General features: G+C 44.0%; 2 protein-coding genes across 4 annotated transcripts; one reads left to right on the top strand and one right to left on the bottom strand.

The window, feature by feature from the left end:
* The first annotated feature begins 1,633 nt into the window (after positions 1–1,633).
* Positions 1,634–10,220, top strand: cybb (cytochrome b-245, beta polypeptide (chronic granulomatous disease)). 3 transcript variants are annotated; one of them, XM_076048658.1, is made up of 13 exons: positions 1,634–1,791; positions 2,411–2,503; positions 3,920–4,030; positions 4,110–4,194; positions 4,279–4,427; positions 6,389–6,570; positions 6,652–6,784; positions 6,886–6,978; positions 7,271–7,524; positions 8,020–8,182; positions 8,461–8,607; positions 8,757–8,881; positions 9,492–10,220. In XM_076048658.1, exons 1-13 carry the CDS (start codon positions 1,747–1,749, stop codon positions 9,607–9,609), a joined length of 1,698 nt encoding a protein of 565 aa, XP_075904773.1. In that variant the 5' UTR covers positions 1,634–1,746; the 3' UTR covers positions 9,610–10,220. The 3 variants fall into 3 exon arrangements, with proteins under 3 accessions (XP_075904773.1, XP_075904776.1, XP_075904775.1); XM_076048661.1 differs by lacking the exons at positions 8,461–8,607; positions 8,757–8,881; positions 9,492–10,220 and adding exons at positions 8,286–8,319; positions 8,405–8,442; XM_076048660.1 differs by lacking the exons at positions 8,461–8,607; positions 8,757–8,881; positions 9,492–10,220 and adding an exon at positions 8,286–8,451.
* LOC142903168 (dynein light chain Tctex-type 3-like) lies at positions 10,082–13,045 on the bottom strand. Its single transcript, XM_076048663.1, has 5 exons — positions 12,870–13,045; positions 12,151–12,192; positions 11,832–11,955; positions 11,651–11,728; positions 10,082–11,100 (listed from the first exon to the last, which is right to left on the bottom strand). The coding sequence occupies exons 1-5, from the start codon at positions 12,897–12,899 to the stop codon at positions 11,030–11,032; spliced, it is 345 nt and encodes a 114-aa protein (XP_075904778.1). The 5' UTR covers positions 12,900–13,045; the 3' UTR covers positions 10,082–11,029.
* Positions 13,046–13,135: the final 90 nt, after the last annotated feature.

Genomic DNA, 13,135 nt, shown 5'->3' with positions numbered 1-13,135 from the left:
CCAGCCTCTTCCACCCGACAGCAAAGATTCCACCAACTTTTATTTTTAGGATGAAAAGGGTGCTTGACGGGTTCTGATGAACGTAGTCTCTATTGCACAACATATTTTTAATCGGGACAATTACATAATCCAACAACAATCCGGATAGAATTTGATCAAACTGCGATGTGAAAGCTGCGGCAACCTTAGCGCTTGAGGTGGAATCCTCTTAGCGGACCTCGCCCTTATAATTATCTCAGGACCTAAGGTCCTCAAGAGGTCGGCTCAAACAGCGGAAGACTGTCAAATCAAAGCAACCGGACAACAGTAACAGCCGGCAATTGCCCCACATAACGTCTCAAAGGCTGCCTTCGAGAAAGCAGCAGCCCTGTGAGATGGCCAGAAATTAGCCCCTGCTGGAACAGACGCTTCAGAACTTCTTTAAACTCAACTCAAAAACAGAGGTTTGCCAAACGCAGTGAATGACAGCACCCTCAGAAGTCCTCAATGACCTCACGAGGACTTGCAGAACCGAACAGCAGAGGCCTTTTAATTAGCATGCAGCTACCAGGCCACATTTTAATCATTATGATGGAGTGGTGAGGGGATATAAATATTCTAGATTGAAAAGCTTCCCCTCCACGATGTGGTTGCATTGTCATAGTAACAGGTGCTTCTGCATTTAGCCACATTTTCACCATTTGTGCCAGTGCTGCTTCGTTGGCTCAGGTCTTCCTCTTTCACCGCCATAGCTGGAAAAAAAGAGGAAGCGTGTAGCAATAGAGGTTTGTGCTGCACTTCATCTTTAGAAATCTGCCGTTTCCTCTGCCTTAGAAATCACAATGTATGCACAGACTGTGAAGTTCCTCCGTAACGGTCACCTGTGATCCAGTGGTGACAGGCCTAACACACGGGAACACGCTTATAGAATGATTGAAAATAATGTCTTGATGTCTGACATTGAAAACGTGAAAACATCTTCTGGTTGGAAGTCCTCGTTCTGACCGTTGAAGTCAGCAAAGAGGCACTTCATTAGTCAAACTCCATCCAGCATTTTTATCTCACTCCTAATTTGAAATAAAAGCAGTTGTTTACTGGAAAAAGGCTCCCAGACTAAAGTTCTGTTTCCTGAACACATTACTGTTTATTCCCACATTAGGGTATGTGGGAACATGCCTTAGACCCAGTTAGGCCTGCTGCTTTTCAAGCAAACACAGTGGGTCACTGAGTTAAAAAAGCCTTTGATCGCATCCAACCAGGGCACTTCCAGCAACTACACATTATTTCAACAAGTCGTAACTGCAGACAAGAATTAGTTTAGCGAGCTCAGAGTGGTGCTTAGTTAATTTAAACATAATTGGCTTATATTAAAGAAATAAAAATGATATGACAAAAAAGTTTATTCAGGAATTCAGCACTAACTTAAGGCTGGCTAACAAAGTGAGGCGAACAGGAGCTACCAGGGCACCATATTGTCAGTTAGCTGAAACTTTCATTTAAAATGCCTCTAAACACATTGTTTCCTCAGATTCTGACTGCAAGTTCAAAAGTCCAGTGTCGGGGGTTAGCATCGCTGCGATTTACGCAGATGACCACCTCCTCAGAACTACGCCAGCAGCTGCTTCCTGGTTTTCTGCACCCCTTAAAGGTTAGCGAATGAGTGAGCGATCCACTGAGCTTTTCTCACACTGTTTCCTGCTTCCTTCCCTGCTGTCACACTTACCCTCCCGTCTAAGCCTGTGAGTCCACAAATGCACTTAGAGCACCATGGGGAACTTTGCCGCCAATGAGGGACTCTCCACTTTTGTTATAGTAAGTACCTTCAGAAGGCCCAAGATGAAAATCTGGCTTTTCTCTTGTCTGGAGTTCCACTGGTTTTATTTGGAGGATAAGCAGTAAATAAGTGTAAGTCAAAGTGTTTTTGATTTGAGGTAGATATCTTGAGGTAACGTAAAACGTGATGTAAAAATTGTGATGCGCCTTAAATAATAACTTGCATTTTCAACGTTTAAAATGAATATACTACATAATATGAACAATTATTTGAAATGACAGAACAGATGATGGCTTAAAACAGAGTTAGATACAGTGAGCGCAAGAAAGATGTTTTTCTCTTAAAAGAGTTCTGCAAAATCTGACAATAAAATCCTTTTTTTTTTTTACTTTGGACACTACACAATCAAAAAAGTAAAGTAATAAATATGTATCCCTCTTTCAATGTCTTCCTAATATTTCAACCATATCCCAGTATAAAAAACTTACCCTTTTTGCTATTACTCAAATTATAGTACTCAATACTCAAACTAACTAAAACTAATAAAATCTTCTGACAAAAAAAAAAATCATAATTTTCCCCACCAAGGATCTGTTTTTTTCTGCATTTAATATGAAATATTTTCGCCAATGTAATGTGCTGACTGTGTCGTCGCAGCTGGTATGGCTGGGCATCAACGCCTTCCTGTTCGTGAACTTCTATATGGCCTTCCTGGTGGAGCGCTGGTTCTACACCCGAGTGCTGCTGGGGGTGAGTCTCACTCGTGGTGGGGTGAGGTTGAGGTGACGGGGGGTGAGGGAGATACATCTTTTTTTCTATTCCTCTAAAAGTCCCTAACAACACCTGCAGGTTCATTTAACATTATGTTATACGATAACATATTAACATATTATGTTATGTTATTATTATGATTATATGAATGAATAAATAAATTGTGAGTCAATTCTAAAAAATAATGTAAAGCGCATTTTGTTGGGTGTTTTCGTTTTCTTTTCTTTTTTTCTTTTTTTTCTCCTTTTGGTTTTTGTAAGACATATTCCAGGAAATCTGATGGACCACATAGGGTAGGCAAAAATAAGCTTCAGCTTCAGCCTACTCCTTTTTTCGTTTACAGAGTTGTTTAAAATAAAAGTGAATGTATCTAGTTGTGCAAATTTGTTTTGGAAGTTGTTTTTTTATGTTGTAGTTGTTTGTTTTATAAATATATTATTTTTGCAGTTGATTGCACAAGACTGCTTTAATTTACAATGTAAACAAAAATAAAAATCAATTCAATTCAATTCAATTCAAAACATTAAACAAGCCACATGTCACATTCAAAGCTCTGAGAGAAATTCCATTTTTCAATTGTTGGCGACCCGGATGATGGGTCGAGTCTAACTCAAATGCATCCAAAGCCGGTGTTGAGTCTTGGCTTTGCTTCTTTGAGTTGTGAAAATCTTGCCTGGCTCTAATGAAACCGGGCGGCACCACCAACGCCTCCATCTCCTCTTCTGAAAAAAAGGGTTTGTCGATTGGTCTGCTTATATGCGGAAGGGTTAACAGAAGCTTTTCAGGACATATCTACTCTCTGGATTCAGGGTTGGACATGTTGGCGGTCCAGGTCCTCTGCCACAGCGATAACAGGAAGTGGGTTGGCTGACGGGTTGTAATGGTTTGATCTGGCGGTCGCAGCTGGCGTCCTGATGCACAAACAGCTCTAAGCCCGAGTGCCAGAAAGCAGAAGTGAAAACCTGACACCCTCCCCATCCCCACCACCGCCTACACTTTGAATTTTCATATCTAAATTCAATTCAGTTTACTGCACCAAGAGGAGTCACTTCCCTGTTTGGGCTGAGGATGGATGGCAATAAATATCGTCTCACGCGTTATTCTTAAGTGACTTTTAGGTCAATGGCCTTCCGTGGGAGTGGCGGCCCCCAAATTCCATGTGAAGGCATCAGCCTAGTGGTGATGAACCGCCCAGCGAGCAGAGGATGATTCCGACCTCTCATTATTACACATTGTGATAGCGGAAATCATCTGCTGCCGCTTCCTGTGAGGCCACTTGTAACTGATGCAGTGGTGGAATTCCTGCAAAATTCCCGTTTTTGCTGTTATTGTGGGCTTTTAGCCGATCCTCACACCCTGTTTTTGCTGACTTTGGCCTGCCGTCTTTGTGTCCAGCATGCTCTGTCCTGGGCCAGAGCTCCAGCCGCCTGCCTCAACTTCAACTGCATGCTCATCCTGTTGCCCGTGTGCCGCAACCTCCTGTCGTTCCTGCGGGGAACCATCCAGGTATATCCATGGTAAACTTAACACAAGCACAGCAGCCTCCTCATACATGTTATTTAAGACATTCCCCCCCCCCCCCCAGTGCTGCAGCCGCACAGCAGCTCGCCAGTTGGACCGGAACATCACCTTTCACAAGCTAGTGGCCTACATGATTGCCTTCCACACAGGTGAGGGACAGCCAGGAGCTTTTCTGGTGTGTTTATATCTGCCCTTTTGCCCAAACAAATCTCTGCTCCTCTGTCCTCTTCCAGCTGTGCATATAGTAGCACACCTGTTCAACTTTGAGTACTTCATGGATGCCCAGCTGAACCGCAACAGCAGGCTGTTGCCCTTTGTCCTGTCGCAGATCGGCAGTGGGGATAATGCCTCCTTCCTCAACCCCATCAGGAGCAACGAGACAGTGAGCAGCCGCCTTCTCACTTTTTCTTCTCTTCAGCCTCCCAAGCTTGTGCAAATCCGTGAAATCCCCCGTTTTGTTGAGGTCCTACTTCATCTGACCTGCTTCCTGTGCAACCTTATTTGACAAACTTCCTCTTTGAAGATACTTAGTTCGGGTTTCAGCTCTAGATGCACTGATCCACTTTTTTCACTTCCGATACCGATACAGAAAAACAACATTGAATCACCTGACAAATTATGTCTTGTTGTTTAGAAAAAAATGTCTTTTTGTGCAAGGCAATGTCAGACTTTCCTCATTTTCTAAAAACAAATAAAATGATCCAGATGTACTGAAAAACGTATTTAATACTGTGTACCAGTACAGTAATTCAAAATAAACAAATAGCTTCACTAGCTTTGTCAAAGTCAAACGTGAAAAAAATAAATAAATAAATATCTCCCCGTTCAGTCAGTGCAATTAGAAGTATAACACAAAATGTAAAATGAAAGAGAAGCTGAAACTGGGAGGGGGGGGGGGGGGGGGAACTATAACTTAACTATCTTGGTCAAACAACATGAAAAAGGAACAAACCCTCTTTAAAATGGTTCAGTCAGTGCAATCAGGAATTCAAAGTGCAATGTAAAATAAATAGTAAAGGAGCTGAAATTGAGAAACAAAACAATAGCTTCATTAGCTTGAATGGCAGATATTCAAAGTAAACAGCAATCAGCTACAACGGTGTAGTGCAATTGTGCAAACAGAACTTTAACACCCATTATAAAACCAGCTGAATAACAGAATAGCTTCAATAGCTTGGTAATAAATAAATAAATAAATCAGAGGTAACGTGTTTTTTCTCCCACATGCAAACGGCATCACTCACAGCGGGTGATGCCGACATATTTTATGTCCTCCAGTATGTGTTTGCACACTTTACTGTACAGTTCAGGTAGAGCCGCCTCAGACAAATATTTTCGGCTAACCGTGTCGTGCCATGGCTCCAGGTGGTGAATTAGCAGTCCCCAACAACTGACAATGTCTGCCCATCCATAACAATAAAGTGCAGTATCTTCTCAGTGATTTGGTTTGCCTGTACAGTATTTGGTGGAAACCTTTCTCGTCTTTCCTTCATCTCCTTCAAAGTAAGCTGCTTCATACTGCCTCCGGTTTTCTTTTTATTCAGTTCGACAAACTCAGCGTGCTCTTTCGGGTGAAATCTCTGGAGATGTTTAATTAAGTTAGTTGTGTTGAAGCTAGAAGTTTTACTACCGCCTCTCGGAACATTAACGGTGCAGATATTGCACGTAGCCGTGGAGTTTGATGGCTCAGGTAATGTAAAGTAGTTCTAGACGGCGGATCCTTTCGCTCGATCCACTTTGAAAACCGTGTCAACTGTGTCAACCGCACAGCTGCTGCTCTGTCGCAGACGTCACTCGCATTGCACAGCATAGAAATACACAGAACGGAACTGCTCCTATGGATCGGGCCATTGGATCGGCTCATTGTCACCGATACCCGATCTAGAATTTTATTCAATATCGGATCCGATACCGATCCCTGTATAGGATCGGTGCACCCCCAGTTTCAGCTAGGTTTTCATATCTTGACAGCGACAAACAGGCATATTGTGCAAGGAAAAAAGTGCTTTTGTAGTTGAAAAGCAATAAAGGGAGTTGGGTTGTTCATGACTCAGGTTGGGTACTGTTCAAAAATCTTTTGATACAATGCCAATTTCAATGCCTTGGTTTAGTTCCAGAATGATATTTGTTTTGATAGACACGTCTCCATAATGTATTACAAATCGCCAGTCACTAGACCGGTATGTCAAATGATTATTGAGATGATAAGATTTACTTTCTTGGATATATTGGAATTTGGCACCAAAATATCGATATTTGATAGGATCGGATTATTTCGTTCACTGCTACAAATGTATTGGTACCCAGCCTTGTTAGTGACGGTGGTCTGGTCTGTGATTGCAGAACCCGACGATCACCATGTTCACCACCATCGCTGGACTGACGGGCGTGGCCATCACCCTGGCCCTCATCCTCATCATCACCTCATCCATGGAGGTGATCCGCAGGTCCTACTTTGAGGTCTTCTGGTACACCCATCACCTCTTCATCATCTTCTTCATCGGCCTGGTCTTCCACGGCTTCGGGTGAGTGTCGGGACCTGTGGGGTCCCAGTTCTCAGGTTCACCGACAAGCTCCTCGCCCGACGTTTTGTTTTTTCCCCACAGACGGATTGTGCGAGGGCAAACAGCCACGAGCCTGGAGAATGATCCTCCCTCGGTTTGTGCCAACCAGTTTGAGGACTGGGGCACGTCCGGCACCAACTGCTCTGTGCCAGTGTTCGCTGGAAACCCACCAATGGTGAGCTGCAATTTTCTACTGCTAACACCGCTCACAGTTCAAAGGGTTCTGCCTAGTTAAGGGTTAACAGTTTGCCTGATGTTGTCTCTTCTTCCCCCAAGACCTGGAAGTGGGTGGTGGGCCCCATGTTCCTCTATTTGTGCGAGAGGCTGGTCCGCATCTATCGATCACACCAGAAAGTGGTCATCACCAAGGTTCGTAAGTGCTAAAACCAAAGGCATGTACTTGTTGTTGTCTGTCCAGGAGGAAGAAGCAGTCTGGTGATGACCGGAGTCCCAAAGTAGAAGCAGCATCAAAGAGCTTCTAACAGAGATTTGTTTTTTCCAGTCACAGGATCCTCTAATATTATCACACACACCAAAGAGCTTTATCAGGAATTTCTTGGAAAGCGCTGCCTCTAAAAATACCTTGAAGTGTATTGGCTAGTTGATAGAAGCGGATCAGCTTCTTAAGCTTTAGCTTGTCACACCTGTATGTGTTGCTCAGGTGGTGATGCACCCGTCCAAGACCCTGGAGCTGCAAATGAAGAGGAAGGGCTTCCACATGGAGGTGGGCCAGTATGTCTTCATCCAGTGCCCGTCCGTCTCCCGACTGGAGTGGCACCCCTTCACCCTCACCTCAGCACCCGAGGAAGACTACTTCAGCGCGCACATCCGCATTGTCGGCGACTGGACGCAGGCGCTGTACGAGGCCTGTGGCGGGGACAAGAATGAGACACAGGAGGCCTGGAAGCTGCCCAAGTATGTTAGCGGGGGGGTTGATACGCAACAAAAGGAGCGCGACTGTGCCCGAGATGGTTCCTGATTACATTTGATTACAGCTCCACTAGGCGACAGGAGCTCACACTAAAGAGCCTGGAGCGTAATCTATTGTAAGGAGCAGAGAAAAACTGCGGGGGCCGCGCAATATCACCGGTTCTTCACTGAAGACCTGCTGGGAGAGCCGAGCCTTTCGCTCTTTTTCTCTCTTATTTGAAAAAGAGTGAGCAAGGCTTTCAGCGTTTCGGGCAGACACAAAAGAGCCTTCAAACGGGTTTAACGTTGATATATTTTTCAAAAGACATTCCGAGGAGTTGGGAGTCAAAACAACACATTTCCAAAGGCGCTGCGGGCCTTGCTCAGTCTTGCATGCAAAATGGAACGTTTAGAACGTCTGTTTAATTCATTTCGCTAGATTCGGTTTGGGGACTGGCCGATGGAAGTGTTTAGGAAACAAACAACTTTTCTTGTCCCCAGGTTAGCCATTGACGGCCCGTTTGGAACAGCCAGCGAGGACGTGTTTCGCTACGAGGTGGTGATGCTGGTGGGCGCCGGCATCGGCGTGACGCCTTTTGCCTCCATCCTGAAGTCGGTGTGGTACAAGCGCATCCAGAACAACCAGGATGTTTTCACCAAAAAGGTAGATGATCATTTCAGAAAAGGGTCTTTAATTTGCATTTTTCCTAATCTTCAACATATTCTGACAAAGATCCTGTCATTCCTCAACTAAATCCTTCTACTAGCTCCCACCTCTTTGTCCACAAATGACTCTGATTGGTCATTCATACTCTCACCGGTTTCCCAAGATAATTTTTACCTTGATATTTCTCAGACTTCCTCACACTTGATGGGTTTTTTTGAGTTGGATTTGGAGCTGATGATTAGCATCACTTCCGCATCTATTTCCCCCCTGTTCAGATCTACTTCTACTGGCTGTGCCCGGAGACACAGGCCTTCGAGTGGTTCGCAGACCTGCTGCAATCTCTGGAGGCCCAGATGGCCGAGAGGAACGTGATCGACTTCCTCAGCTACAACATCTACCTCACCCGTTGGAAGGAGACTGAGGTAAAATATCTTGCCAGGGATCAAAACATCTCGAATGTCCGGCGTACGAAGCAAATTGCCTGTTTCCAAAGGCGAATAAACAACATTGTAAAAAAAAGCGTGTGAACCTTGTTGCTATGGCTTGTTTATTTGTTTGTTTGTGCTGGCAGGCGGCTCACTTCCGAGTTCATCACGAGGCAGAAAACGATCCAATCACAGGCCTCAAACAGAAGACTCTTTATGGGAAACCCAACTGGGACAACGAGTTCACCAATATCGCATCAAAGCACCCGGGGTGAGTCCATTAGCTGTCACATTATCTCTCTCACACACACGCACAAGCAGACAAACACATTCTTCTTACCACCGCCAGATGGTCAGGCCAAGATTAAAGAAGTCAACTGATGTCGTGTTGACAAGAAAGACACAATTAAGAAAATTAAGTATTTTAAAATGCCTAGTATGGCTGCTGCTATAAAAAAAAAAAAAAAAAACAACCACTAAGACAAACACAGTGGCTATTCATGGAAAAAAATAACTAACTAACCAGGAACTAAATAAAAAAAACTTGAAAAAAGTGTTTGCAGGAAAAACATTCACAAAAGGTTCTTCGATTTGTCTATTTTTTTTTCATGGGCAGTGTAGTAGAAAACTAAAGCAACATCTGTTAGGTCTACGAGAGTAGCACATTAACATTCACCTATAAGTTTTTTTTTCTTTCTTTCTTGCGACAGTAAAAGCTTTGATAGCAACCTATTAACACCATTCAGTGGACTGAAAAAGTAGAATTAGAAGTAGAAGTAGAATCCATCGGCAATTCATCTTGCATGAAATGTGAATTGATGCCATAAAAAAAATAAATCAGCAGCAGGAAGCGTTTTCATTGACTCGTCCTCCTGCCTCAGGACCAAGGTTGGGGTGTTCCTGTGCGGCCCCCCCCAGCTCGGCAAGTCTCTGCAGAAACAGTGTCTGTCACACTCTGAGGCCGACGTCAAGTTCATCTTCAACAAGGAGAACTTCTAGGACCACTGAGGCAACGCAGGGAAGACCCAGGAAGGGCCAGTGGGATTGACATTTAACCCCGTGCTGACATGGCGCCCACCTCTTCCCGCCACTGGCCACTGATGTTTGTGCAAAGAAAGGTCGTTGTTGCTCAAAAGCAGCAAGGGAATACACACACCCACAATCCTTCTGCTTTTACTTTCCTGTTGCATCAGGCGGTAAAACCACTGCTTTCAAAATGATTCTGCCTATGTTTTTCTACTGCTGGACTCGGAGACGCTGTCAAAGTGAACTGATTGTGGTGGTGTCTAACATTTCCGCCAGACAGCAAACAGCAGCTTTGAAACAACCCACCTCTGTCCTTCGGTGCCTTCGTGAGCCATTTGAAACACAGTTTTACAAGTATTCAGGTTGAAAGTGATGAACAGATGAGGTAATTTGTGCAGATTGCTATTGCTATAATTGTTATTGCTATGTCTATAAGTGTAACTATAAGTGACATCATGTTTACTAGCTTTGCATGTCTGTCTGAGAAACAGACGTCTCATTCTGATATGTGAACAAAAAAGCCCTTTGCCTTCATTTGTCATGGTTATCTGTTAGGTAATAAATAAAAATAAATGGACAAAAAACTTTTTTTTTGGGTGGTGGTGGGGGGTTGGGGGGTTACACAGGGTTGAGACAAGCATATTAAATAACATCTTTGTAGGAGACATGTTTTTTCCGAGTATAAATTACAAAAGAGAAACACGTCAGAACAGCAGGAGGTTTACTACCAGGAAACGTCTCCCAACAACGCAAACACACACAGAAGTGTCCTTCTGCAAAAGGAAGCGGGCAAAAGGCCTTCAGCCAGTTCAATCCAGCCTGTTCCATCATGTAGAGGTCACTGCAGAATAACATCTTTTACAGAAATCAACTTATCTGGCACTGACCATGGATGTTTTATTGTGTTTTTCACAAGAACACAACATACTGCTCAATTAAAAGCAGTATGTTGTCATTTGGAAAGACACCAATTACTAATATTATGGACAATAAAAAGACCAAAAGTTCAAAAATGCTCATGAATTCTTCAACCTTTATTTCCCCATTTTCAGTATAAATATCCAATTCTTCTCTCAGACGGGACTTTCGTTAAACACAGAGGAGTACAATTGTTTCTTCGGTTACATGCTTCCAGGCCTCAGGCAGGAGATAAATAATTCTAAATATGAAACCATTAAAAGCACTGATGTGACACAACATGATAAATGCATCATGGTGACAGCGTCTTCATGCACAGGAAGGCTGGAAACCGCGTGGATTGGATGGCACTTGGTGGCCCCCTGCTGTCTGCTGGTGCGCTCTGCATCCCTGTCTTTGGTCACTGGTGTTCAGGCGCAGGTATGTAAGGGTGTGTAAAGGCGTGTAATGGGTGTGTGTGTGTGTGTGTCTATTATTAAACGGCAACTGCAAACACACTGACCACACAATACATGGTGCGGTTCTCCCATCTCACCGTGCAGCTTCCTGCAGAGACAAACAGGAAGTGGAAGCCAGCCGATTACACAAATGACAATGTCGAACAGAACAAAACAAAACAAAAAATGTGCTCAGGTGTTCCTGGGAGACGAACCTTCTGTCTGTCTCATTCAAAAGCTGATCAATCAAATGTCTTGCCTAGCAGCGGTGGTAGCTTGGGGGACGGTACGAGGCTTCTTATCGTTTGGAGCGACGCCTGACGCGGAATGCTGGGAGTTAAACTAAAGCATGTCCAAAGCTCGTCGGCAGTCGAAAAAGGCCTTTGGTACCGTTAGTTCTCTGCTCTTCTTTAAAATGGGGGAAATGTTGTCCACGCTGACAGCTCTTCCTGCTTCCTGTCACAGCTAAACTCTGGCAGTGGCTTCGACCCTTTCTCTCCACCGAGGATACTGAAAATCACTCTGATTGGAGTTTTCTTTTTTTCTCGACAAGCTATATCTGCTCATATTTAGACTTGAAATCTCATAAGTCCAGTTGTGCCACAGAGTTAAGAGTTCGATCTGGTTGAGTCTTTTATGTAGAAAACATTCCTCTTTACCATCCATCGTGGTGTCCCAGTAGCAGGAGTTTGCTGTGTGAAGGCCCGCTCCGGTTTTCTGCATCACAGCGCAAGTCACTGCAGGAGGGAAGAAAAACATTAGAAACTCGAAATTTGGATTGTATTTTGCTTCACTGTAGGATGCACACGTGGAGGAGGGGGACACGGCGCTGAAAGCTACCAATGTATTTGTAGGTTTTCTGCTGCTTGACCAGCTGCGTGAGGCAGCGCTCCACGATGCTGGCCGTCCACTTGTTGACCAGAGCCTGGCTGTAGTCGTCACTCCCGACAACGCTCTCGATGCACTGAAAACACAAGAAACAACCACACACACACACAGAGTCATGTGGGAGTCACTGGGTGCTGTTTTACGTCCCGAGGAAGTGAGAAAAAACAAGACCACACAGTTCTGCACCAAAGTGCCGCCAGTAGATAAGAACCAAGTCTTTTTTTTTTGTTTGTGTGTTTTGTGTTCACTTTTAAACAGTCAACCAAGTTACCTCCTTAACGATGCCCTCAGCTTCATCGGAGTTAAAGGAGCCCTGGCAAGGAGGGAAGCAGAGATAGGTTTTCAGACAAAGACTTTTTTACTGTAATTTCTATTGTAAAAAATAAAAACCCTCCCATGAATCTTTTACCGGGTCAATTAAACTGATGTAGGGCTGCGAAAATCTCCAAAGCATCGAATCATTTGAGATTCAACCCAGTCAGAATATACACTACAAGTCAAAAGTTTGGAAACACTATCTAACGCAATAAGTTTTCTTTATCTGAAGTACTTCCTACATTGTACAGTAGATGTATACTGAATACATCAAAATATTTGAGCAAGATGAACAGCAAGGAAATACACGTTAAATAACTCTGAGTTATTTTATTGTTTCCTACATGATTCCATGTGTGTTCATACGAAGTTTTGATGCCTTCAGTGAGAAACTGCAATGTCAACAGTCGTGAGAATGAAAGAAGAAAGATGAAATTGACAGGGTGTGTCCAAACTCTTAACTGGTACTGTAGTTTTTAACTTTACACTGACAGATAGAAGAAGAAACAACAAATAAAATGGCGAAAATGTCATGATAATTTTACTCAACAAAATAAGCAGATAGCAATAAACATCCCGATCAGTGCTGATGCTAGGAGTGGCTAGCGGCGCTAGGCTAGCTCGCCAGCTTTGCGCTCGCTAACGTCAAGAGCAAAAGCGACGGTGAGAGCAAACCTCGTTGTTGTTGTTGTGATATTCTTCCATTCCTGTGTTAAACCTTTTGTCCGAGACGTTGGGAAATGTTTCTTATTCTCTTTTTCAATAATATAAAAGCGGGCTGTTGGGAAAACAGTACGGGGGGCTGCGGTGGACGGGACTTCCTGCGAGATGCCAACAGCAGAGGAGACGGACCGATGACGAAGAGTGACGTCACCCCAGGAAAGACGGAGGAGTGGCTAACTGATGACACCTGCTGGCAGAGACAGCGCATAACCTAGGCA

This window comes from Nelusetta ayraudi, unplaced genomic scaffold (assembly GCF_046127955.1).
Source record: "Nelusetta ayraudi isolate G7.1 ecotype Tasmania unplaced genomic scaffold, CSIRO-AGI_Nayr_v1 ptg000106l, whole genome shotgun sequence".
In the NCBI taxonomy this organism is placed as follows: domain Eukaryota; kingdom Metazoa; phylum Chordata; class Actinopteri; order Tetraodontiformes; family Monacanthidae; genus Nelusetta; species Nelusetta ayraudi.
The sequence above is the reverse complement of the archived record's forward strand: the minus strand, read 5'-3'. Positions and strand labels throughout refer to the sequence as shown.

What these genes read in the sequence shown, in the direction of transcription:
- cybb (XM_076048658.1), top strand. Translation starts at nt 1,747, where the DNA reads ATGGGGAACTTTGCCGCCAATGAGGGACTCTCCACTTTTGTTATA. An exon ending in CTGGTCTTCCACGGCTTCGG is followed by an intron (nt 6,571 to 6,651) that starts GTGAGTGTCGGG and finishes TTTTCCCCACAG; the next exon opens with ACGGATTGTGCGAGGGCAAA. An exon ending in GAGGCCTGGAAGCTGCCCAA is followed by an intron (nt 7,525 to 8,019) that starts GTATGTTAGCGG and finishes TCTTGTCCCCAG; the next exon opens with GTTAGCCATTGACGGCCCGT.
- LOC142903168 (XM_076048663.1), bottom strand. Translation starts at nt 12,899, where the DNA reads ATGGAAGAATATCACAACAACAACAACGAG. An exon ending in CTGAGGGCATCGTTAAGGAG is followed by an intron (nt 11,956 to 12,150) that starts GTAACTTGGTTG and finishes TTGTGTTTTCAG; the next exon opens with TGCATCGAGAGCGTTGTCGG. An exon ending in GAAAACCTACAAATACATTG is followed by an intron (nt 11,729 to 11,831) that starts GTAGCTTTCAGC and finishes TCCCTCCTGCAG; the next exon opens with TGACTTGCGCTGTGATGCAG.